Source organism: Crocuta crocuta, unplaced genomic scaffold, assembly GCF_008692635.1.
Source record: "Crocuta crocuta isolate KB4526 unplaced genomic scaffold, BGI_CrCroc_1.0 scaffold64, whole genome shotgun sequence".
In the NCBI taxonomy this organism is placed as follows: domain Eukaryota; kingdom Metazoa; phylum Chordata; class Mammalia; order Carnivora; family Hyaenidae; genus Crocuta; species Crocuta crocuta.
In genome coordinates this window covers 2143467-2170484 of record NW_027530640.1, presented here as the reverse complement: position 1 = coordinate 2170484, position 27018 = coordinate 2143467, and the positions used below count along the sequence as shown (strand labels likewise).

General features: G+C 39.9%; 1 protein-coding gene and 1 pseudogene across 1 annotated transcript in view; one reads left to right on the top strand and one right to left on the bottom strand.

Annotated features, from left to right (window-relative positions):
* The window catches only part of FBN2 (fibrillin 2), a 255390-nt gene that overhangs the window by 187780 nt on the left and 40592 nt on the right, over positions 1 to 27018 (top strand). The window contains exons 28-44 of the mRNA XM_077768864.1: positions 254 to 376; positions 536 to 661; positions 986 to 1111; positions 2649 to 2771; positions 5473 to 5595; positions 7186 to 7311; positions 12313 to 12435; positions 12903 to 13025; positions 18080 to 18241; positions 18995 to 19063; positions 19500 to 19625; positions 21725 to 21850; positions 22478 to 22630; positions 25041 to 25109; positions 25985 to 26110; positions 26293 to 26418; positions 26876 to 27001. Coding sequence (XP_077624990.1) covers positions 254 to 376; positions 536 to 661; positions 986 to 1111; positions 2649 to 2771; positions 5473 to 5595; positions 7186 to 7311; positions 12313 to 12435; positions 12903 to 13025; positions 18080 to 18241; positions 18995 to 19063; positions 19500 to 19625; positions 21725 to 21850; positions 22478 to 22630; positions 25041 to 25109; positions 25985 to 26110; positions 26293 to 26418; positions 26876 to 27001 — 2076 coding nt within the window. The remainder of the gene's footprint in view (positions 1 to 253; positions 377 to 535; positions 662 to 985; positions 1112 to 2648; positions 2772 to 5472; positions 5596 to 7185; positions 7312 to 12312; positions 12436 to 12902; positions 13026 to 18079; positions 18242 to 18994; positions 19064 to 19499; positions 19626 to 21724; positions 21851 to 22477; positions 22631 to 25040; positions 25110 to 25984; positions 26111 to 26292; positions 26419 to 26875; positions 27002 to 27018) is intronic.
* On the bottom strand, positions 20503 to 20808 carry LOC144235213 (U6 snRNA-associated Sm-like protein LSm3 pseudogene; annotated as a pseudogene).

Sequence of the window (27018 nt, the reverse complement as noted above, 5' to 3'; positions counted from 1 at the left end):
ATAGCTGTGATATTTCTGAGTTCTTTAATCTTAGACCTACTGAGACTAAAGGTCAAATGGAATGATATCTAAAAGGAAGTAGAGAGCTAAGAAAGACCCATAATACAACAATAAACCAACACAGTAATGGGGAGAAAACTGCAAAGCCATTTAAGTATTATCTGTTTAAAGAGAAGAATGACTGCTTATCTTTGTTTTTTTTTAAAGGGAGTAGACCCAACAGACTAATGTGGTGGCGATGTTGTTTTCACAGATATTGACGAGTGTATGATAATGAATGGAGGCTGTGACACGCGGTGCACTAATTCAGAAGGCAGCTACGAGTGCAGCTGCAGCGAGGGTTATGCCCTGATGCCAGACGGGAGGTCCTGCGCAGGTACAGAACGGAAAAGATGCAGGCTTGTACACTTCACTGATGTTTTCTTACAGGTCTCGCTCCAGATACTTTGAGTGGATCTGGGTGGGAAGAAAATATATATGTGAGCTTAATAAAGGTCATTCTTGTTTTTATCTCATGTTAATTTTCTGCCGTCAGATATTGATGAGTGTGAAAATAACCCTGATATCTGTGACGGGGGACAGTGTACCAACATTCCTGGAGAGTACCGCTGTCTCTGCTATGATGGCTTCATGGCTTCAATGGACATGAAAACATGCATTGGTGGGTACCCTAAAAATGGGCTAAATCCTATGCACACATTTGCATGCACACACGTGCACACACACACACACACACATAAGCATGCAAGGGAGCAGTCTTTTCAGTTATTTTAAGATTCAAGCTACCGTATACAAGATACGAAAGGTGAAATGGAAGAATTACTTGGAAATAATTTTAAGAAATAATGTTATGTCTTGCACATATATTATTACATTCTGACTTTTATCTGTATGTTTCAGCATTATGCTATTGAGTGTAAAAGAGAGCTTTTGAATTCCAAGGATGAACAATTATTAACCAAAGTACTGAAAATAAATTTTCTAGATGTGAATGAGTGTGACTTGAATTCAAACATCTGCATGTTTGGGGAATGTGAGAACACCAAGGGATCCTTCATTTGCCACTGTCAGCTGGGTTATTCCGTCAAGAAGGGGACCACAGGATGCACAGGTAGGTCTCAAACTTGTACCCTCTTGTGCTTTGGCTTCTCCTGTTTCAGAGGCCAACTTGACCATCATTTGTTCCTTTGCCTCTGTCAGACCACGATGGCACCAGCCCCAGAGCGTGTGCATGGGTCTGTGTCTTCTCTGGTCGCACACGGAGTGGCTGTGTGGGCCTGCAGTGTGTCCCGAGTGGCTCCTGTGTGGCCGTTTGTTTTCGCAGCTTTCCGTTTCTTAGGAGGAGCATGGCCCAAACAGACATCAGGACATAGCACCGCAGACCTGTGAGATCCTAGTCGTTGCTTGTTTTTGCAGCCCTTCTAACTGCACAAAAATTCATGTAGATTTCTAGGTAGACCCTTTTCCTTCCTTCCTTTTCCCCCATCATTTCCTCTCTTTTTCCCTCTTCTCTTTCTACGTGCTTTTGCCCTCTCTTCCCTCAGCCCCAGATGACTTTCTCTCTTGTCTCTTCACTTTGTTTGCTCACCCCACCCACTATGTCTCTTGTTTCCTTTCTCTGTTAAATACATTTCTGCCTTTAGCATAAAATGTGCAAGGAAGTCTCAAGGTCAGTGGTTTGGACAAGAACTTCCTCATTGTTCAGTTTAAGACCCTTGTGGGGCATTTTGCTCAAGGCAGGTGGTGGGTGGCTTGGACTGTAGCTTGGCCCTTAACTGATGCCTCCAGGAACAGGTGAGCGAGGAAGAGGGGGTGCTTTGCGTGTTCAGTGCTATGAATGTTGATGCAAAGCCAATAGTTCTGTGTGCCTGCGTGTGTGTATGTGTACGTGTGTGAGAGCATGTGATTTCAGCATCTACAACGTATAATCATTTAGCCAGACAGAAAAGATTATTCTTTCTGTTCTAGAAAGTTTTGGGGAACCAAAACTACATAGTTTCTCCACACACGTATAATATATATTTATCTGTGTGTATGGGTACATGTGTGTGTATATATACATACTGTTTATTTTCCAGGTGAAATTTCCAGTGAATAATGTTACATATTCTCAAATAAATAGATGGATACACACTAAAATGATAGTTTTCAAAAACTCCATACTACACTGTATTGATTCTAGAAATGACAAGAATGCACTATTATTTTAAAAGTCAGTCTTCTTTTAATCTTTATGAAACACATGTAATAAATATGAATAGGAAAGAATAGGAGAGTCTCATTTTGGAAATACGATTTCTCCTGACATTTATAACCATGCCTTCTGCATGGAGTTTTGTCTGGGCCCAGGCAGCGATGTGGGGAGGGCCTGACACACATATCTACCTGGCGGCAGTATCCCTCTCTTACCAGAAGTGGCTGGAAGTTTCCTCTAGGAAAAGGCCTGTTTGGCTTACATCATGAATTTCCAAATCTTGTTGAAGAATACGAAAATTAAAAATAAAAATGATGTTGATGTTCTTTTTTCTCTGTACCATTTTGGCTGTTTCCGTATTGATTTTCAAATCCTACCTATGCAGAATTATACTTGGAAGTAGAATTAATTAGCTTTGTATTTAATCTTCCTCATATTAACTGTGGCTTCTCAGACGTGGACGAGTGTGAAATTGGTGCCCACAACTGTGACATGCACGCCTCCTGTCTCAACGTCCCGGGAAGCTTCAGGTGTAGCTGCAGAGAAGGCTGGGTCGGAAATGGCATCAAATGTATTGGTGAGTTTGCAAATGTGAACATGCTTTGCTAAGGCCCAACATTCTTAGAGGCTTTTCTTTGCACAGTTGTTAACCCACATACCGACACAGGAGCACGCTCTTCCCTTGCCCGTATTCTGTTGAAAATTCAAAGACTACCTTCATTTGTAAGGTAATTCCTGCCTAAGAGTTTCCTTGATCTTTGGTACAAATTATCAAGCCACAGTGGCCTGCCTTGGCAGTCTGCTTTTTAATGTGGTATTGTTGTTGGGTAAAATTATTTGATGTGTAGCCAGAAATCCGAACAGATATATGATGAACAACGACTCACGTAATTTTCCAGGCTCTCATAGAGCAATCGGTGAGACTTGGAACCCAGGGAAATACATGAAGGAAATGAAAAGGTTTTATCAGATAAGCTAAGTTTGTACCTGGTCAATACCACCTTCTGAGCAGAAAAGAGAATTCTTCTTCCAGAGAAAGCAAAAACATTTGCTGGATACTCTGAGGTCTGATTCGAAAAATCAGAGGAGACTGGAGAAGCGCTTGCCGTTCTCCAGGTTTTATCTCGGCTGAGCTGGAGTCTGATAAGCCTTGTGTAGCTGTAGAGCAGAGGGCTGGATGTTACCCTCCATGTTGCACAAAGCACCACTTCATATGCCCGCAGTTTGACATGCCTTCACAACAAGGCATTTTTCCAGCTGGTTAGAATTACCTGGGTCGACCTAAAATAGAAAATAAAACAAGCTGAACTGACCTCCCTAGGATTACTCCCTAAAACTTGAGAATTCCACAGTAAGCCGTAGATCTGTTAACAGTAACCTCCGGTAATGTGAATATACTCTTCGCCCTTCACTTGTTTTATACTTGCCAAATGCTTAGGAACTGACTACGGATTTAAATGATCACGCTTTCCAAATAACTCTGCTAAGTCATGTTCGGTGATTGGCATCATTCATTTCACTAACTACCCACTCCTAGCCCAGCTGCCGCTCTGTCATTAGTCACACAGTTTTTCAGCCATATCCCCAGGCTGGTTTTTAGCCCCGTTGGCTACTAGCTTTCTGTCTTCTAGCCTCCATACTTTGTGCTTGTCTGTCCATCACTCTGCCACCTATTGCAAAACACGGAAGATTTAACTACTACTTCTACTCCAAAATATCATCCAAATTCATTATCTGCTTTCCATCGCCATCTCCCACTCTGATCTCAGTCATTCCCCCTTCCCTCCCTCCCTCTGTCTCTGTCTCTGTCTGTCTGTCTCTCTCTGCTGGATGCCAAAAGAACCTGTTCTTATGTCTGCTCATTCATTTGCTGGGCCTGTAATCCATTCTCCACATAGTAGCCAGACAGACCTTTTAAACCATGGATCTGATCTCTTTACAATTGTCATGTTTTTTAAGTTTTTACTTATTTATTTTGAGAGAGAGAGGTGTAGAGAGAGCAGGCAGGGAGGAGCACAGAGAAAGAGGGAGATAGAAAATCCCAGGCAGGCTCCTCACTGTCAGCACAGAGCCTGATACAGGGCTTAAACTCATGAACTGAGAAATCATAACCGGAGCAGAAACCAAGAGTCAGACATTGAGTTGATGTAGCCACCCGCCTCGACAATTGTCATTTTAATCATTGAATTTAGGACACAATCTAGCTTCCTTACCAGTGGTTCACAGGACCCTGCAACCTCTTCCCAGTACCTCTTCAGCTTCATCTTCCATCACCCCCATTGTGATAGAAGCGCTCCCACATTGTGTTTTGTGACTCTGGCCTTTCTTTAATTTTTTTTTTAAATCACATCAACTCCTTTTCCTCCTCAGCATCTTTCTAAGTTCTGTTCCCTCTGCAACGAGTACCTTTCCCTACTTTCGTGCAACAGGCTAACTCTGATTCATCATTCAGGACTGAAGTTAACCAAAAACTCCTTCCTCAGTGGGACCTTCTTTGTTCCTACCGTCCAAATTAGATACTCTTTTTATTCTCTCCTTGCCCATTGTAACATTTCTTCATGGTACATACAACATACTTAAGGTAATGTAATTTTCTATGTTTTTTTTTTTAATGTTTGTGTATTTTGAGAGAGAGGGAGAGAGCTTGTGCGCACATATGAGTGGAGGAGGGGGTGGAGAGATTAGGAGAGATAGAGAATGCCAAGTAAGTAGGCTCCATACTGTCATCACAGAGCTTGGTACAAGGTTCAATCTCATAAGCTATGAGATCATGACCTGGACCAAAATCAATAGTCAGATGCTTAACTGTAGCATTTGTCATTTCTTCTAGACTAGGCTCCATGAGATCAAGAATCTGACTTTGGTTTCCTCATCTGTGAAAGGAACTTGTAAACTCTTTGCTAATTTTCCTGCTCTGAAATTCAGTAATTGAATTTAGAAATTGACCCATTTTTAGTGGTAAAGAAACCAGCAACACATCTGCCCCCAGTGGAAGTCAGAACACTAGCACTGGTTTATGTTTTAGCCATTAAAATTCTAGCTTATTAGGCATCTCACAAATGCTTTTATTAGTCATTTTAGTCCCTGTTTGTAGAACAGACATTTTGGATTGTGGGGCTGAGATCGTAGAGAATTAGAACTGCGGCCTTATAGGTAAACGAAAACAGATCCCATTTGTCCAGGTTACATTTAAATTAAGACAAATGAAAATCATTTCACGTGTTTAGATGTTCCATTGTCCTTTCTGAACTCTATCACTCTGTTCCCTCGGTACGCAGATCTGGATGAATGTTCAAACGGAACCCACCAATGTAGCGTCAATGCTCAGTGTGTTAACACCCCAGGCTCCTACCGATGTGCTTGCTCTGAAGGGTTCACTGGAGATGGCTTTACCTGTTCAGGTGGGTGAGAATCTTGAGGTGTGTCCTGGCACGATTTTCACAGAACATTCCCTAAACTTGCTGTATTTGAAGAAAAGTAGAGTTAAAGGGGCTGAAATTGTCTGTCTGTTTTTACATCTGACATACAGGTGAATATGTATCTTTCTCTTAGGCGAAACACCAAGACCTAAACAACTTTTAAATAAATCTGTTTATTATGCTCAGATATCAGACCCTTGGATTCAGATTTCGCCTCTGCAGCTTACTGGCTTTGTAGCCTTAAGTAAATCATATCACCTGTATGGCCTTAATTTCCCTATTTTAAAACAGCCACAGTAACCATAATAGCACCTTTTTTTTTTTTATGGCTAAATGAATGACATGTGGATAAACTGCTCAGCATCTTAAGATGCAAGTTATGTTCCAGCCAATTATTTCTATGTCATGTGCTTGTCAGAATCTCAGATCACCACCAGTATTGAAAGGAAGAAATGAAGTCATACAAGTCAAGGATTTAGAAAAACACATCATTAAAGCTCAGTAAACATTAGCTGCTATTTAGCTGCTGTTCATTCTGCATCCCTTGTGAATAAGACATCTACTTAAACTCCTGTGAATGACTGCATTGTCTTGCTGGTCATAAAGTAGGAGACAAGTTGTGGAGATCAGTGTTCCTCAGTTGAATTTCAGTGCACACTTTAAGCCCCATGTTAAAAGACAGAGTCCTAGCTTTTTTCTTGTTTCTGATTGTCGACATCAAAAACACAGACTTATCATTTTCTGTTGCCTTAAGTAAACACAATTAATTTTTAAAGTTTTTATCCTTTAAAACCTTGGCTTATTGCATCTTTCTGAGCATTTCCCTGCACCGTGGGATGGAGGAAAGGGCCTGGCCTTGGTGTCAGGCTCAGGGACAGTTTGGCTCCTGGTGACTCCCACCATATGGCTGGCCTCTCTTGGCGTCAGGTTATTCCTCTCCTGACCTGCACAGAATTGGTGAACTGAAGGAAAGCATCCGAGACAGGCAGCCAGCAACTGCCTGCCAGATATGAGGCCCTCTGTGAACATTGCTTTCTGCCCTGTCCCCTTTTTTCCATTTTATAGAATTAACTGAATTGTCTATGAATAATGCCCATTTGCATATTTAAGACAGAAGTATTGACTATAATTGTAGTGACGTGAAAGACATTCTCCTTGTTCTATGAGAACAGCCCTAATGTGCTTGAAACAGACTTGAACTAGTGGAAAAACTATGTTCATTTACTTGACAACATAATGTTATAATAGATACCATTTTAGGATTAATTTCAACCTTCTTGGTCATCTGTCAGTGATGTCAGTGTCATACTGATGCACCACATTGGCATGAAAGAGAACTGAGACGGATCTGGGAGACACCTGCCTCCTTCCCGTTAGTGATGTGGTGATTGAATGTTAGGGTGTAGGTTCAGCAGCTCTGTGATCAAGTCGTTCGCCCTTGTGTAGGTGAGTGTGATTGTCGTCTCCTCTTAACGAGCACCTGCTCAAGCCAGTAAAACGGACTTACAGAGCAGGGAAAACCGTGTCAAGAAGTCAGGAACCTAATAGAGATGTAATGTGCTTCTTCCACAGATGTTGATGAGTGCGCCGAAAACATAAATCTCTGTGAAAACGGACAGTGCCTCAATGTCCCGGGTGCATATCGCTGCGAGTGTGAGATGGGCTTCACTCCAGCGTCCGACAGCAGGTCCTGCCAAGGTGGGTCACTGCGATTCCAACTCATTTCCAAGTTGGATCAACTACAGCGCATGAAACCGCAGAAAGGGCTGGAACGGGCCCCACCTGGAAGCAGAATACACAGCACATGCTGCACATATAAAAGCCATTCGTTTAAGCATGGATTATTTTGCCGAATGAATAATGATGAAGGCGGCTTTCATCTCTTATGAAGTTTTCCTGGCCGAGAGCCAACAAGTTGGAAGTTTGGCTCATTCCTTTTTTTTTTTTCTTTTTAACCATTTCTTTTTTTTCTTTTTCTTTTTATTACTAAATGAATGACATGTGGAAAAACTATTCAGCTTTTTAAAAATGTGATCTGTTATCTACTCTAGTCATTGCTATTTAATGTGTTTATCAAAACCTTAGTAGCTCATTTTGGGCTTTTTCCTTCATGTTTTGGTCTGATGTCTGTCTGTCTGTCTGGGATGGGAAGGCCCCCTCAGGGATGCCTCAAGAGCACCTTTTGCCTGAGAGCAACATGTCCTTCCCCTCAGCAATGACATCATCCCCCTTTCCTAGAAATAAGACTTGTGACTCGTGTGATCGCTCTCCAAGTAGAAGAATCGGAATTTTCTCTCAAGTTAGAGGCTTAAATTAGTTCACTTTATATTTAGTTTTGGGCTGTCACTGTGTTCATTTGGAGTACATGAAAATATACATGAAGAAAGGAAGAAGATGAAAAATCACTAGTGAATCAGAAGGCTTTAACAAAATTAGGGATTCATAGAAAACCTTTAACAAGTAACTCAGGCTAAGTGCTGGGCAAAGATTATAAAAGGAAACCAGATTACAGTCTCTCTGGACACTAGTGTCTAATGAAATGACCAGAAATAGCAAATACCAGCACACACGATTCATGCACTCAATTCAGCAGCAGCAACCAAATAAAAACCAATTATGCCATCTAGAATGGCTCAGTTAGAGCCTGTTTCTGCCTCACTCCCTGAAGTGTTACTGAAGAAAGTGTGCCTAAAAGGTCACGGCATTTTCCATAAATGTTCACCAGTTTTTAGAGACTCAGAACAAGAGAATGAAGACTGCCCCCGGGGAAAGACAGTAGAAACTGGAAGCATTCATGCTTCTGCATTGACCTGTTAGATTGAGCAGAGTCTAATGCATTTCATATAAGACCACTGTAGACTGAACTTTGTTTTGTTTCCCCCCCACCGCCAGTCCTGGTTTCTTGTAAGTACCAAAGCCAGTTAGTAGAAAATGTGAGTCATTGTGGTTCTGGGATTACATGATTTATTACTCACCTCAACCTGACATGAGTTGGTGGGAAAAGGAGCAAGTGAGTAGCAGCCAGATACTTTGGCCAACAAAAAATTTCAAAAATTAATTCTTTGTGTGTAATAATTTCCCCCTTTGTAATTCTTTCCCCCTTTGTAATTCTTTCCTTTATCTGTGGCCGTGGCCCTTCCAGAACTTCTCCCCAGACCTTCCCTGAGGTGAGGCTGGACACTTTGTATTTACTGCCCTTCCCTCACCTTGTTGGTTTTTCATAGTATATCATTGCCAGGGAGGGAACTGCCAGCTGCCAGAGTGAGCAGAGTGTCTCACAAGGAGTTCATCTTCAGTGAGACCCTGCTCCTCTTTGCTAAATGCCAGATTTTGAGATTCCAGAAATGGTATTCCATGGTTCTGCCTGTTTCTCCTTGATGTTTCTCCCAAATTCAGTGATTTAATTTCTTGAGGTCTTCCGATCTGATTATGAATATATGCCCCCCTGAATTGACCCTCTGGTCACCATTTTCTCCTCAGCATCTACTTCTCACCACAGAGGCATTCTCAGTCTCAGAATTTCTGTAGAGTCCAAACGCTTGGTGCAGTTGACCATTTCTCAATATTCTCCACCAAAATGGGAGAGTACAAAACCTGTAATAAGCTCCTCAGGAACAGGTTAGGACCCCATCAGTGGAGTAAACATGGAGAAGACTGTTTGGTATCGTGTGTGAAGACAGAGCAGAGGCCAGGTTCGTTAGCAGAGAGCACACAGTGACCAGGGCAGCTCTTCTCATATTTGTCCCCACATCTCTTCTCCACCTTAGGAAAGTTTGGTCTAACAGAAGAGCAATTTAATGAAACTTGTACCCCAGTCTGTCTTCCAAATAATGCCCAGATAAAGGGGGAGGAGGATATCAAAACACACTCATCTAAAGTGTATCAGTATATAAAAACTCATAGAAGAGCTGACCAAGCAGTGCAGACACAATTTAAAAATAAGTGATGTGAACTCTGCAGGTGTCCTGTGGGAGAACAATTAAAGAACACACAAAAAGTGAAGAACCAACCCAGAGTCTAAAAACACTACCAGGGAAAGAAAGCACATTTCCCACAGGTGCTTTGTGCCATGGACAACCTTAATATGAATACAAACGTGTGGACAAGTGCAAAGAGATTATAAAAACTAGAGAAAACAAAAGGAAAGTGCAGAGTCATGGGAAACAAAAACATGGGTACCAACACGGCAAAATTAGAGAACTATTAAATAGAAATGTCAGAGAACAGTAAAGATAGAGATGAAAGCATAATTACCTGCATAGAGAATGGACAAAAATACACAAAGAAAACCATAAGAACATGAAAGGAGGAAGAAGTTAACACTATTCTAAGGCCATAAACACAAGTACAATTGGTGCCTGTCAAGTAGAAAGCCCCAAATAAATGAATAGAGAACAGTACTGAACAGCCACACATTTTCCTGAGATGGAAGAAAGCACTGAGTGTTACAAGTGGTAAATCCTAACACAAATACTTAGCCTTATTACTTTGGTTGACTTAAATCTTAGAGAAGGATAAGGATCCTTCAGGCTCTAGATAGAAAAGGAAAGGAACAAAACAGAATCATTTGATACTGAAAGACACGAGAACAATGCCTGCAGAGTTCTGAGGTCACATGTGACTGAGATATTTCACCTCAGCAGTCAGTCAGTTATAAAATCACTGGGCATACTGTCACCTAGGAAATTAATGCAGAGAGAAGACACCCGCGGGCCCTCCCTTCTTGGGAGCAATGAAACACCATCAACTGAGAAATAAATGTAAGAGTTGCAGTAAAAACCTTATTCCCTTAAGAATCAATACTAAGTACTTTAGAGATTATGATAAATGCCATACATATTTAAAAAGTGAAAGTTACAGAAATAACAAAATTGAGTTGGAAGCAAATGTGAATGCTCATTTTCTTATCATTCACGGCACAGAATCCATTAATACTGTTTAGAAACCATATTTGAGTTTTAACAAAGGGAAAAGAGGATCAATTTTTAGTGTTTTTCATCAATTCTTAATATTGGAAAGTATTTTAGGAACTGGTGAGATACATACAAGTTAATCTGATGCATAGAAATCAGCTTCAGTCTGTGAATATGCATAGAGAAGTATTTGGAATAATACTGATCAATCATAATTCTGGGTAGATGGATTTCTGAGTGATTTTCTGCTTTTGCTGCTTTATTTTCTGTGTTGCTTTCTGTCTTCCCTATTTGCTAACAAAACTTTTCTGTATTGTTTGCATTTCTGAGTATGCATTAATAAAAAAAAGACTGTATTCTAAAATACCTATTACTTCACTTGTGTAACTGTAAGTATCGCACAATTATTACATTATTTTTAAATGGAAGTTATTTGTAATAAAGGTCATTTGAAAGTTAAATGACTCTGAAGAGGGCTGATAATACAATTCTATTTTCACCTATAGATGAACACAAGTTTAATGAGTCTTTTTTATTCATTTGTATAAAGAGAGTAGCTTTGTTTAGCTCAACATAAGAAAAGTCACATTTATACATCAGTTGATCTTTAAAATTTTTTAACGTTTTTTATTTTAGAGAGAGCATGTGAGAGAGAGCACAAGTGCACAGGTGTGGGAGGGCCAGAGAGAGGAAGAGAGAGGCTCCAAAGCAGGCTCCGCTCTTTGTGCACAGAGCCCAGTGTGGGGCTCAAACTCATAAACTGTGGTATCATGCACTGAGCCTAAATCAAGTGTCAGCTGCTTAACCAGCTGAGGCAACCAGGTATCCCTATGCATCAGTTGATCGTTTAAACACAGTTTGAACCACACTTGAAATCTAATATAGTTGAAACGTACTATTTTTTTAACTATCAGGAATGACCTGCAGACCTTTTTATACTTAAGATCTGTCTCTAGACAGCATGTTAGCGTGACTGGTCTAGTCTAGCCTAAAATGACATGCCTGCTTTACATTCTCAGAATATGAGGTCATTTGTGTACAAAAATGTCCAGCCTCTTCCTACGAGTAGAAATACAGAATATTTCTACAGCTGTACACAGACAACATGCCTTCATTTTCATATGAATAAGAAGCGGTAACTTCTCCTTTTTTGACTTTAAGTTAAGCCTTCATGAAGAGTTTCATAAACTAAATTTATGACTTCACTTCAATGGAGACATTTTAATGAAATTTGTGAGAATGTGGGACAATGGATGATCTTACTATATGCTATTAGAAAAAATTATTTCCTTGGTTACAACTGAGTTTATGATAACAGATTAGATTACAGAATAAAAAACTTAAAAAGTTAAACTTGAATAATTTTAATGATGTATTTAATACTTTAAATATTATGTTATATACTTTATATGTTGTGGATGTTTGTAAAACATCTTTGTATTAAATTGTTAGAATCTTGGAATTTGTTTTTATGTTTAATTTTTTACCATCCTTTGATATGTTTGAATGTAGTTTTTTATTTTTATGACTTAGGCCAATTCTTTTTCTTTTTAAGTATATTATAACCCATGGCAGCTAAAATCCTTAGTAAAATAAAATCTTTCTTTTCAATCTTGGTTCCACATAAAAGCATTAGTTGTTGGCCATTTATGTGGTCTACTGAGACAAAAAAACAAAATTTTTTACTGCATAAAATCATCTGGGGAGATAGAAAACTTTGTTAACATTATATACAGTAAATCAAATTGCCTTTGTAAATAAGAGATTACTGTTTCTTTGTCTTCAGATATTGATGAATGCTCCTTCCAAAATATTTGTGTGTTTGGAACATGTAATAATTTGCCTGGAATGTTTCATTGTATCTGTGATGATGGTTATGAATTGGACAGAACCGGAGGAAACTGTACAGGTATGGCCAGCTAAGGGCTTGATGTGTTCTTACTAGTGGAGATGAATGTTTTGTGCTAAGTATAAAAATTCCTGAAATTTCTGCTTAGCCTTCCGCTTAGCCTGTTATATTCCTTGTGTAAGGCAGGTTTTGGAAAAAGAAATCTACATTCTGACACATTTATATTTAAATATGGAATTGATACATTTTTAATATAAGCAACTTAAATATCTGACATGAAACTAGGAAAAAAACATTTAATTATTTATTCAAGATATTAAAATATTAAATGGTGCTGTTATGAACACCGTGTGGTTGATCTGTTACCTGTTGCAGGTATATACATGGATTTGATCTGTATTTCAGTGTGCTGAGGCCTTTCCAAAGATCTTCAATAATTTGCAACGATTCCACCAGATTCTTTGAAATAGCATTGTGCAAAGAGAAAGTAAAGATGCTAATGTGGACATTTTAAATGTTTTTCCTAGATATTGATGAATGTGCAGATCCCATAAACTGTGTCAATGGCCTGTGTGTCAACACTCCTGGTCGCTATGAGTGTAACTGCCCCCCCGATTTCCAGCTGAACCCCACTGGTGTGGGTTGTGTTGGTAAGTGAAGGAGACTTTCTCGGTAATGCACTGTGGGGAGTATGTGCTACAATTAATTTGAAAACAAAATAGTCCTTTCCCTTAAGAAACTCCAGGTTACCAATATATATGGTCACTTTTGTCATGTTTATCTTCTAGTAGTGTTTTTAAAACAGGAATTTTTGAGCTACCTGCTCCAGCCTCCTCCTGCTCTCACAGACTTGGGAACCGGGGCCCCAGAAGCTGCAGTAACTTCCTTGGGGTCTCGGGGCTTGTGAAGGGCGGAGCTGAGGTGGCCTTGAAAGTTGCTTGGCTCCCTGTTCAGTGCATTAGCCACGACAGTCAGGACAAGGGGCAGAGTCATTGGAATCCCTGTTTCTCTCTCCCATGAGAAGAGCCGTGTAAGGAAGGAAATAAGTGAGGAGATGAGAGGAGTTGAAGCTGGATGTCATGACCCCCACCACTGGAGTAAAACAGGTTGAGGGGAAGCACGGGAGGCAGTCATGAAGATTCTGAGTCTCATCATCAGCTTTTCTGATGTCTCTGATCAGAAGATAATCGTCCACCTTTTACTACCTGCTCTGTTTCAGCACCTCAGTGAGCGTTTACCTAAAGGGGTAAATATCTGGGGAATTTCCTGAGTGAATACTAAAGAAAAAGGCTAAGTCCTTGCTTTAGTAGAAGCCTACCTGGTGTTTTCAGTGTCGGTTTTCTTAGGGGACAGGAGTACATGAAGGGAATGTTTGCAGCTGTGATTTACACACAGTTCATATGTTGCTTTCACATTTTAGAGAATATACTTAGTTATGATTTAAGGATACCCCAAGTTCTTTCGAATTCAAAACCATTCACTTAACAGGTATTGAGTTGCCTCTATTCTAGCTGCTAGAAATACAGCAGGGAACAGAGTGAGCACATTCTCTGCTCTCGTGTTATCGTCCTGGTGCCAGGGAGACAGATAAAAGCAGAAGCACTTGCTGGCACTGGCTGCTGTTGGAGAAGAAGGGTTATGTGGGGACGGGGCAGTCAGATCCACAAAGGAAGGAGCAAGCCAGTTGCAGCTTTGAGAGGAGAGCCCTCCGAGGGACAGGAGCAGCCAGTGCCCTGGGCTGTGGGAGGGCGGTGCTGGTGCTGGAGACCTAGCAGCAAGAGTGTGTAGTAAGAAGACGGGAAGTGGGGATGGGCAGGGTGCACAGTATGAGGAGAGGAGTCAGAGAAGGAGCAGTAGCCCAGATCACAAAGTGGCTCTCATCCCTAGCTGCGAGGAAAATCCCATTTGGAGCCTTAAAAATATGTTGATGGTGCTTCACACCCAGAAACTGAGTCACTGGGGCCTCAGTATTGCTTAAAAGCTTTGTTGGAACAAAGGCTATGAACAGGCAACTGATAAAAGGAGGACTCCAGGGACGCCTGGGTGCCTCAGCGGGTTAGGCATCTGACTCTTGATTTCAGCTCAGGTCCATGATCTCACGGTTCATGGGTTCGAGCCACATTGAGCTGGGCACTGACAGCCCAGAGCATGCCTGAGATTCTTTCTCTCTCTCCCTCTCTCTCCCTCCCTCCCCTCTCCCCTTCTCCCTCCCCCTCCCTCTCTCTCCTTCTCCCTCTGTCCCTCCCTCTTACTCTCCCTCTCCCTCTCTCTGTCTCCCTCTCCCTCTCTTTCTCTGCACTGCTCCTGCTCACTCTCAGAAATAAACAAACTTAAAGAGAGAGAGGACTCCAAAAGTGAACAAACAAAAGCAAATGCCCAAAACCATTAGTAATAAGAAAAACAATCAAAACAAGTGTTTAACTATAACCTGATACCTAGTATCCTGGAAAAACTTCGGAAAACTTGGATAATGTAAAGTGTTGGTTAGGATCATGGACCTTAAGGAGCCTTCTGTTCTACTGGTAGAAGGGGAGACCAGGATAGCCTTGCAGAGAATATTCTTGAACAACAGCACCCATATTAACTCTCTGGATATAATCAACTTAGATTTTAAGTTTGTTTTTAGAGCAATTCTAACTATTTGTATGGATTGATGCTTCATGGCCTTACTTTTTTCTTAGAGGTCTTCCAAAGAACAGAGACTTATTCTGTCTACAAATACCATAATGGTCCATTAGACCCTCTTAAAAATCTAAGTACATTATGAGATATTAGTAGATCTTATTTTCCCTTTGTCCTAAAACATTTTGCCTTTTTATTATTTTATGTTTTATTTCATTATTACTCATCGTTTAGGTCCAGTAATGCTCAAAACAAACATGAACATAATAAAGTGGAAAATCATGCCATCATCTTGAAGGATTGACACAGTAGCGAAATAAAATGTCACTTGCGTAATCTTCCAGTTTTCGTACTGTGTTGCCCAGGGGATGGCATTGAGAAGGTATAAGAGGAAGCTGGAGACACTCTATTTGGAATCTTCTTGAAGCATGTATGGAACACAGTTGAAAGTTCAAAAGTGTTTCTCTTTCTAGCCATATGACAATGAGAAGAAAATTGAGTGTGGAAACTGTTTCCCAACTGTCAGGTAGATCAGGTAATGAATGCAACACAGATTCCAGCTGAGATTCCAAAGGTGATGGTGAAATTGATCATAGAAGCAAAATCCTAGGCTGTTAGTCTTCAGACGCTGATACCCTAGATGATATTTTTCAAATTTAGAAATCAAAAGAGGGAGTAATAGATTTATTTAGATAGAGGAAATATACTATTCTCGTGTCTTAGTCAATAGGGAGAACTTCAACATGCAGTATTTTACGAGTACCTGAATCATCAACGGTCCCTGTATTCTTTTAGACACCAGGTTTAATTGATTTGGTTTTTAAGTGAACTCATAGTGAAGGCAGATGTTTCAACAAAGGATATTGAAGGTATGGTATGTAGAAATAAAAATCATTGGATTGACTGCTCTAGCTGGTGTTGATAAATCTAAAAATGAAAATGTTTTTATTTGTGGAGCCAAGAAACTAGCTGTCCTTTCCTCATCAAAAAAAGGAGCTGTCCCAGTTTTCAAAAGTGTCCTCAGGCCTTGTGTTTGAATGATGCAAGGAAAAGAAGCACAAGAAGTAATGATCAGGTAGAAGCTGTGATAGATGTGTTTGAAATGTGGAATCAGCTTTTACAAAATGGATTTGTTACAGGTTCATGCGTGGCAGCCAGTGGGCAGTTAGTTGCATTCATAGGACCTTTTCAGGCATTTATCTCTTCCAAACCGAGAAAATACAGAATAAAATTTCGAGTTAGAGAGGATTAGATTCTTATTAGAATTTCTGGTCAATTGTTTCACTGTGCCTTTTTTTCTGAAAAGTATTTTCAAAGTTTCTTGTAAAAAATGAAAAGCTCCATTAGATGCGAATGGTGAATGACAGTGACTCTATTTCCTGTTACCGAAGGCTAAGAATATGAAAACTTTGTAAACCAGCAGTTCATGAGAAGTTAGTCTTCTGGCTGTAGACAGCAAAGAAAGTAACTCACAGGCCCATCCAGAGACCTGGGTAAAGATGTTCGCTGCCACAGTACTTGTGGCAGCAGGGATCTAGAAACCATTTCTGGAGGATGGAGAGATAAAAAAGAATGACACATGAACACCATAGAATTCACAGATTAAATGTAATAAAAATGGAATGAAATCTATGACAGAATACCATTTGTGTAAAGTTAAAATGTGCTCATGGACACAAAAATACTCCTCTCGCAAGAACTCAGACAAAGAGATACTGTTAAACGCATTCAGGTGGCTGAGGAGGGGATGTGGAAGGGGAATGGAAAAGAAGGATAAAAGAGAGAATGGGAGGCATGAATGGATGCAAACCTAGTAAGAGCAGAACCATGAGTCAGCTCATCTCTCTGCACCTGATTGAGCAACAACAAAATGAGAAAAATAAGAGAAAATAGTAAGGAGCTGCCCAAGTGACTCTCGGATGCAACCAGGGATGAAAACTACATTGTAGACCATGGTAAGGACATGCGATTATGCTCTGATTGGAAAGGGGAGCCATTGGAAGTCCTTCCAAAGGGCTACACTGGGTATGGTGGGGAAAGCGGACTGTCATCAGGTCCAGGACTGAAATCAAGAGACGAAATAGGAAACCTTTGCAGTGTTCCAGGTGAGCAGTGATGGTGGCTTGGTTCAAGTTGCAGAGATGGAGGCAGTGGTGAATAGTCAGACTCCAGATAGATTTTGAAGGTAGAAGTGACAGATTTTATTCCTGGGTTGAATAAGAGATGAATAAGGAGTCAAAGACTGACTGCAAGGCTTAGGGCTTGAGCAGCTGAAAAAAGCGAAGGAGGGTTTTTTGTTTGTTTGTTTGTTTGTTTAAATTGGGGAAGATGCTGAGAGGAGTAGAGTAGGATTTGTCTGTGGTGGAAGGAGTGTCAAGAGTTTGATTTTAGATGTATTAACTCTAAAGTAACAATTAGTTATCTAAGGTTGAGAAATCAAGGTGGCAGCTGGCAGAATGATATAAGGTTCTGGGGGGAGATGAAAGACAATGGTAAATTTGAGAGTTCTCAGCAAAAACACAGCATTTAAAATCATTCACCTGAGGTTCTAGATGATGATTACAGATAGGAAAAAGGGAAAGAAGGAGATTCTTTGATGTCTAAGTGTTACTGAGTGCCTTTCTCCAGACTCTTAAAGGTCTCTGTGCAAAGTAAAACAAAACCAGATAATAGGGAGGAGAAGGAGGAGGTGGGGTTATCGACTTTTTTTTGATAGGATACATAGCTTTAGGTTGACTTCTCTGGGATTTCATTTCCATTGTTGATAAACTCTTGATTCGTATCACTTGATTATAGCAAAAACTCTTGCATTCATATTCGTGAAGACCCAGAACGTCCCACCTGAGCAATTTCTCACAATTTAGTTTGTTTGTGATCTGTATGGATTTCTGAACCTAGGAAAGTCTGTCATAATGTAATTCCTACAAGGCAATCTTGAAAATGTTCAAAGCTAGAGATAGTGTTGTGCTAGAGATTACAATGAATGTGTGGATTTGGAACTTTACCATTTGTGTGATCTCTCCTCTGCAAAGGAATTCTTGCTCAGGCACAGACAATTTTAAGCTCCTGTGTTGCTTTGCAGACAACCGAGTGGGCAACTGCTACCTGAAGTTCGGTCCTCGAGGAGACGGGAGTCTGTCCTGCAACACCGAGATCGGAGTGGGCGTCAGTCGCTCCTCGTGCTGCTGCTCCCTGGGGAAGGCCTGGGGGAACCCCTGTGAGACGTGCCCCCCTGTCAACAGCAGTGAGTATGGAGCTGAGGAAGAGGAAGGGAACAAACCGGCGGCTGAAAATTCGTCGCCATTTTACTCTTGTGCCGGGGGTCAGGGGCCATGGTGAGGGATCCAAGTTTGACTTTGGACTGTTTTCAGTGATTATGCTGAAACCAGCCAAGAATGTTTTATATGAAAGGAATTACATTTGCTCTTTTGTTTTTCTATGATACGATAAAAAGAAAAAAACAAATTTTAACCACAATCCAATGTGAATGGTGATGTGATCAGTCCTCTGTGGTATCACCAAGAAAGAACCATTTCTGAGACTGTCTCAGAGTGGGTGGGAGTTCGAGTTCCTAGACATGGTGTATTCCTCATGTCACTTAAATGCTGTCTGAAGTTGAGACGTGTGTCCCGATAGAGACACAGATGAAACTTTTGAATGGTTTCATTCAAAACGGAATCTTTCCATTTTTTGGTTTTTTTGGGGGTTTTTTTGCTAGCCAAAAAAGTTCTGATATAAATGGTCTATACTGAAGGGTTTTTTCTTTAATCAAAAACAAATGGTCTTTGTTATTCTGTGTATGCCATTTTTGAAGCAGTGACCTCACTTCAAGTAGAATGTAATATACTTTTAAAATGTATTTGCAAGAGCGCTAAGGAAAAAGCAGCTTCCCCCTCTTCGGATGTGTGTTAGAGCCCGGCAGCTGGAAGATGCCTCCTCCTTGTCTCAGCCACTTGAGTCACAGGTGTCACATCTCTCCTCTTCCATTGTTTTGTAGCTGAATATTACACCCTGTGTCCCGGAGGAGAGGGCTTCAGACCTAACCCCATCACAATCATCTTAGAAGGTGAGTGTACCTCTCATTGTCACCCAGATTTAAACAAGGTAAAGAGTTTAGAGAAAAGCTGGTAGAAAAGTTGGTGTAGAGCAATCTGAACAAGAAGATGTTGCAAAATGACAGATGTACAGTCAGTTACCAGGATGCCAAATAAGTACTTGTAACCCAGAAAGATAGGACTCGCGGCAGTGACCTGCCTGCTCTGCATAGAAACTCTGTACTGTCATTAGCAGCTTGCTCCAGTCACTTTTCTCAGATTTTAGCAAATTTGCATGACCAAGCCAAAAACTCCAAGGTCAGAAGAAACCTACCGTCTAAGTGTGAATTCACACAGATGCCTGGGGGTCCGAAGGTTTTTAGAGAATCAAACATTGGAAAGTTCTAAAAGTGACTCTTGTTCTCGACGCTGGTGTGTGTTGTGGGTGATCTGTCTCTCCTTCCACAGATATCGATGAATGCCAGGAGTTGCCAGGTCTCTGCCAGGGAGGAAACTGCATCAATACTTTCGGGAGCTTCCAGTGCGAGTGTCCGCAAGGCTACTACCTCAGCGAGGAAACCCGCATCTGTGAAGGTGAGCTGCATGGACACGTACAAGTTATTACCGCTCTTGAGAACAAGATGACCACTCAGGCCTGGAGAAAAGGGCCCATCCTCAAATTCTGCCAAAGGATCTGTTAGCCTGGTTCATAGCTTTTATGTTTCCCTATCAATGCTGCTCAGTTGGACGATGGTAGATAAATTAATTTCCAGCTCATTTGCTATAATTTACTATTATTTTTCTCTTGAATGCACGAGTTGATTATTAAAAAGCTGGATTTGTGTGCAAACATTCAGTATCAAATAAGTTATTAGTTCAGATGTTGATAAGAGTTATATTTTACATACAGAAAATAGGTAAACCTGAATGCACCTATTAAGTTGCTATTTTTCATCGATTTTTAAATGTTAGAAGACATAGTATGAAGAAGTTCGAAGATTATGCTGATGTCTTTCTTGCGTCCGTCTCATCCCTTCTTTCATGGCAAGGTAGTCTTCCTCTCAGGGGCCTGTCTCCTCCCCACTGGACTAGGAGCTTCTGGGCAAGAGGCCCATATCTTGATCCTCTTTGTAGCTCCAAGTTCTGACTTAGGGTAGAATCTCCATGTTTATTTGTGGAATGAATGAATGGATGCTTCTAAAAATGAACATTAAACGTGTAATATTATTTTCATTATAACCTTTTTTATTTTCTTGGTGATCACATTTATTGAAAGGGTTGGAAAAAAATTAAAATGCCCTTCAGCTTCAGAATTTTTGAGTTATCTGCACATCGGTTTCCAGGAGTGTAAAGATCCTTGGTCACTTCTTAATGTTAAAAATTAGGGGAGTTTGTCTTTTGAATGCCTTTTACATATAAAGAGGCAGGCCTACAATGCCTCCTATATTCCATACACGATAAATTTTTTGTTTCAGCCAACTCTTAATGGAGAGGCAACTAGTGCAGCTCCCTGGACATAGAGCATCAGAATATTCCATTTTGTGGACTTATATATCTCTTCATATGGTTCCTTATCGTTTTCTGTATTAGTCATAGTTTCTTCCACATCTCCCAATATCATATTTAAGTGCTGATCATAAGCATGTAATCTGGTTGGGAGTTCTCTTTGGTTTCTGATTTTCGTATAAATTCGCTCATCCAGGCTGCGCCTGATGAGACCTGGGGGCTCTTCTCCGGTGTTGGTAGTTCGTTGCTGGTCTGCGTTGTCTGCCACGTTTCAAACTGGTTTCCTTCTCTGACCTCTCACAAGAGTATGCGAGACTCTCCCCTGTCTCCAGAAGTGTGAAGATGCCATAACCTTTGTTTTAGAAAGTGTTAGGTGAACGCTTCTGGAAGAAGTCTGATTTAATAAAGAGAATAACTGGCACCTGTGAATGGGGTACTTCCTTGAAAGGAGCGATAAAGATAAAGGCTTTCCTCAGAATCAAACCCAGAGAAGCTGATGTTTGCCACAGGGGAGGACGGGGAGGATGGGCAAGATGAAGAGAAGGAGACTCAGGCTCCCAGTTTTCAGGATGAGTGAGCCACGGGAGTCAAAGCCACGGCATAAGGAATCCAGTCTGATACTGCAGTAACACAGTGATGGGACAGAGGGTAGCAGTGAACATGGGGTAATGTATAAACCTGTCAGATCACTCAGTTGTGCGGCTGAAACTGATGGGACACTGTGTGTCAACTGTTCTCAAATTTTAAAAGAAAAAAAAGATAAAATCTTTCCTAACTGTATTCAGTTTAAAGTCTTTCCTAACTGTATTCAAAGTCGGCACTAGTTTAAATGACATAAGAGGACAGTAAGCTTTAAAACAGTTCCATTTGAAGAATATGAAATTTCACTTAAAACTTTCTTTAAAAAATAGGTGCCATTCCCATTATTTCTGCCACTTTAGAAAATTTCTTTTGATCGTCTGTATTTTTTAATATTGGCACTTTTTTTTCTTTGAAAGAAGACACACTTTGTGCCATGTAAATGCATATTTGGGGGTGTTTTCTGCAGAGTTGGTTTAAATTATGAACTATTTTTTAAAAAATAATGGATTTGGGGAATCAGCCATATACTTTGTGTAGGAGTTTAAATAATGTAAATTCATGGAAAAATAACTTCATTAATTAATGGGTATTCTTGCCTCTTCTAGATATTGATGAGTGTTTTGCACACCCTGGCGTGTGTGGGCCCGGGACCTGCTACAACACCCTGGGAAATTACACCTGCATTTGCCCACCTGAGTACATGCAGGTCAATGGAGGTCACAACTGCATGGGTATGTAGCAGTCTCGGAGAGGAATTGGGTCACAGTTATTGCCTTCCCAGCCAGCGTCTGGGCCTTTTGTCTGCGGCACTTGTGTCTCGGAATTATTGTTCAGAAAGTTTGGAAATTAAATGTTTATGAGTGATCAGGTGTTTCCAAGTCTTATAAACTGGTCCCATACTGTTTTTTAACTTAGACTCTATGGTTACCTTTTAAAATGCTTAGATGTGATATGCAAAGTCTCATCACATTACGATTTTCTATTCCTAAATTTTTGTTTTCCACACATGTAAAGTAAACGTTATTTTACAAATAATAGAATATTTAAACTATTATGTATTTAATATGTATTACTTTTTAAATTAAACAAATGCCTTTGAGTAGAGAAACAAATACCTGTTAATTTTGTTTCCTGAGAAAATTATAAATGAAATCTCTTGTTTAAAGACAGGAGACGTAGCTGTTAATTGAAAAGTGACTTACAGTCAACTTAAAGAATTATTTTAAGATACCTCCAAATGACCTAGGAATATTTTGGAGTTGTTAATGGAGAAGGTTTGGTGTCTCCAGGTATGTGGACTCCATTATTAGCTGCTTCCTGCTCTGGTTATGATTGGTTGGCTTGTTTTCTGTACGTAGACATGAGAAAAAGCTTTTGCTACCGGAGCTATAATGGAACCACTTGTGAGAATGAATTGCCTTTCAACGTGACGAAGAGGATGTGCTGCTGCACGTACAATGTGGGCAAAGCCTGGAATAAACCCTGTGAACCGTGCCCAACACCCGGAACAGGTGAGCACACACCCTGTGAACTGTGCCCAACACCCGGAAAAGCTGCATGTAAACCATGCCCAACACCCAGAACAGGTGTGCACATGGCTCATGCTTCTGCCGGAAGTGAGGCCGCTGACACACACACACACACATATGTGATCATGTAGTAAAAAGCAAATGTGTACCAAAACCGCTTCTGAGAACATCGAAGAGCATCATAAGACCGGTCTCCCAAGCAGCCCTTCTTGGAGTTCAGATACTGATTTCTGGCATATCGTTTGAGGAGGATTCTGGATCTTGAAAATAAGCTCCACTGCTAAAGAGATAAAATTTACAGCACTAGTCCATTTAAATTCATTGTTTTGTGCTGTGCTGGTTGATTATTCATTTATTCCCCGANTTAGTTCTTCCTGATGGATGGACCCTGTAATTATTATGTAGTGCCGGAAGGTATAATATTTTCATTTGAAAACTTAGAGCTATGTCAAGTCCATCAAATTCCCTAAGCCTTATTTTAGTTTCAGTCTTGAAAAATATGTAAAAAATGGATTTGAGAAGCCAACGTTGCATTAAAGCAGCCTATTGCCAATGTGTTTCTTATACATTCTTTTCCACAAAGGTATCTGAAATTTTTAAGCAGAAAATAAAACTTGTCTTCATATGGTAAAACTTTTCTCACAAGTACACATTCTTTTGAAAGAAAAACTAAAAGAGAATAACTGAAAGAACAAACAAAATGTCCTAAAACTGTTGCTCATTCAGGTTCTTCTATAATGTAGAAAATGGTTACCTTTAATAGTTGTATACTATTTAATTGAATTGTTGATACTAAGCATTGAACCGATAGGACAAATGAACAATGAGTGTGCATTTGATTCAGGTATTGCTTAGGGTATATATATTTAAATGTTCCATTTAATGTGATGATACAATTAATGTGGGAATGAAATGAGAGGTAAGGAGAAAAATGATGAAGAGTGACCTGTGGAGTCTTTCTCCCTGGCTCTAATTTACTGGGCAGATGGATGTTCTTAACTAACTTGCCATCGTTTTCCTAACTTGCCATTTTTTCCTTCGAAAAAACAAATGGAAACATGTTTACAGTTCTCTAATTTAAAAACTCCCATCATTTAGAAGGTTGAAGATCACTGGTTTGGAGAATTAAATACCACTTTTTGTAAGAGGAAGTAAAGGGCAGGGCTTAGGTGTATTTATACTGTATGCTGTATACTATATAAATACACTGTACTTATAATGAAGCTCTGCTTGTTATTATCTGACCTTTGGTAGATCCTTTTCTCCTTTCTGAAATGGATTCCCAATATATAGAATAGAGATAATATTTAAAATGACAGTAACTCATTCATAGCGTTATAGTAAATGAGAGGATGCATATAAATTATAATTCGTGCATTGCCAGGCAGTTAGACATCTATTTATTGCGTGCCTCTGTGTATGCTGTGGATCCTCAGTGAGTTTTGGTGGATGAAATCCTGAGTTCCTCCTCTGATAGCACTTGGCAGGTAGTATATATACAGTATGTGTTTTACCTGGTACTGTTCTCAGGAGGTTTATTCACATGTGTCACCATGGGCATCAGAAGCAATCTGATTAGAGTAGATATTAGAAAACGGAAATTTTGGGGCACCTGGGTGGCTCAGTTGGTTAAGCACCCAACTCTTGATTTTGTCTCAGGTCATGATCTCAGGGTTCATCAGTTCCAGCCCCACTATCAGTATGAAGCCTGCTTGTAATTCTCTCTCTCTCTCTCCCTCTCTCTCCCCCTCCCTCCCTCCCTCTCTCCCTCTCTCCCATCCTCTCTCAAAATAAATAAACTTAAAAAATTTATTAGAATTTTACATTTCTATTAGTTTGGTCAATTATGAGTAGGAATAACTGTTATAGTTTCTATTTCATTCTATGATGCATTGTTTCCGATGCCTCAAATTTCACATTCAAACAAGACAGACATTTATGTTTAAAAAAATAAGACTTCATGTCTCATTCATTTTTCGTTGTCTGTCTGTTTCACACTACAAGACTGTTTTGGCTCACCTCTGCCTGTTTGCAATTTGTAATTCCTTTTTAAATTCCTAACCTAATCTGGTTTTCCTCTGTAAATAAACGACCATTATAAAAGATCCCCATTTCCAGAATCAAAGGAATTTAAATGCCTAAAGTAGATATTTTGAATCTTGTAATGATTTCCTTCTAACACAAGAGCAGTAAAAAGTTAATGATGAAAATAATGGTAAAGAATATCTCGATCTACTTCTCACAGAAGCTGGTACTATTAGCGAGTAAATATAACTGAAATTAAAATGTCTGCTTATGAGTAATATATTTGTCAGTGCACGCACTGACAAGATAAAATGTTACTTGAAACGAGTTTGAGAATTTTAAGAGTGCATTTGCTTATATTTTAAAGCTGACTTTAAGACCATATGTGGAAATATCCCTGGATTCACCTTTGACATTCACACTGGAAAAGCTGTTGGTAAGTTCTCACAGATTATGATTATTTTAATACAGACAGGTAGCATTATGTAGAAGTCTGTTCAAAGTTTAAAGTGCCATAAAATATAATAATCTGGAGTGTCCTCTAATACAGTTAGGCAAGAAAGAACTAACATGTTTACAGACCCGACGCACGTGTTAATAATGGTATTACTACGTCAGCATAGTCTGCTGATTGAGTTAGGATAGTTCCAGGACTATCTCAAAATTTCATACATTTGATTAGGTTTCTTTTTCATGAAGACTCTAAATAATCCACTATATTGTAACCTTCACTTGCTCTTTTCATCAAGTATACGTTTATGTTTTTGGTGTATTTTTGCAGTATCCCTTTCTACTGACCTACCTTGGAATTTGCCGAATTATTAATTATTCACATTAATTTTTTCTAAGTGTACTTTCTGTTGTTCATTCTGCTTTTCTTCCTCAAAGATCAAGTAAGCAATATAATTTTAAGTCTCCATTACCAATGTATGTATATAATGAGGTACAGAAAATTAAGGACGCAGAGTTTTCATCATTACAAGAGTAGCAGCAGTTAGGGGAGCCTGAAACTTAACTTGAAGAGGAAGCTTGACTCCCTAGGAAGTTTATTTACTACATTGACAGTAAAATCACCTGGTCTATTGATCAGCTACCTATTTTACCAACACTGTTTAAAGAGAAATTATAGGCTGTTTTATGGCCTTATATGCTTTTGTAAACCAAAGTATCATTCATATCACCCTTAAAATTTATTTTTGTGACACTGAGTGTGCGTTCTCAGTCCAGCATACCCATTGCATTATCAGAGGTTTTTATGGTAAATACATTAAGCAGAACTGTGTATATTTGACCGAATCTGTTCAATTTCAGACATTGATGAATGTAAAGAGATCCCAGGCATTTGCGCCAACGGCGTGTGCATCAACCAGATCGGCAGTTTCCGCTGTGAATGCCCTACGGGCTTCAGTTACAATGACCTGCTCCTGGTCTGTGAAGGTAATCTGAGTGATGTGTGACCCCCTGGTCAGGAAAGTGTGGTGGACATAAATGATTTGGGGACAGTTTCCCAATTTTTACGGTTTCTTCTACAGTACTGAAGAGTGGTCACCAAATGGGTGAAGTGAATGTCACAGTAATGCAGTAAGGAAGTTCTTGAAATGGAACTGTTGCTCTTTCAGATATCGACGAGTGCAGCAATGGTGATAATCTGTGCCAGCGGAACGCAGACTGCCTCAACAGCCCGGGCAGTTACCGCTGCGAATGTGCCGCGGGCTTCAAACTGTCCCCCAATGGAGCCTGCGTAGGTGAGAGAGACCCACCGACTCCTGGCCCAGCATTCTTTATGTTCCCTGCACTAAGCAGTTGTCTGCGTTTTCCTACCAAAAAAAATATTTTCAGACATAATTTTGAAATTATTTTCTAAGTAAGTCTTTTTATTCATATTAAACTACTTCGTCGTATATTTTAGATTTTTTTTTTCTTTTGGTTAAGTAAAAGAAATCTCTTCTCTTGGATTTTCTTAAGATTAGACCTAAAATGAAATAGTATCTGTGAGATACCAATCACCATATAAAAATTGCCTTTTTTTTTATGTCTTGGATACTTTCAACCCTTGCTTATTTTGATTCAGCTGTTGTTATGGTTCATTCTCAGCCTGTCTGTAATAATTAGTAGCAGGTTATAGAAACACGCCTGTGAAAAAATGAAGGAATCTTAATAAAAATCAGATATGTGGAACATGTGTTTTATTTTTTGTTTTAGATCGCAACGAATGTTTAGAAATTCCTAATGTTTGCAGTCATGGCCTGTGTGTTGATTTGCAAGGAAGTTACCAGTGCATCTGCCACAATGGCTTTAAGGCTTCCCAGGACCAGACCATGTGCATGGGTAAGAGGGAAGACCTG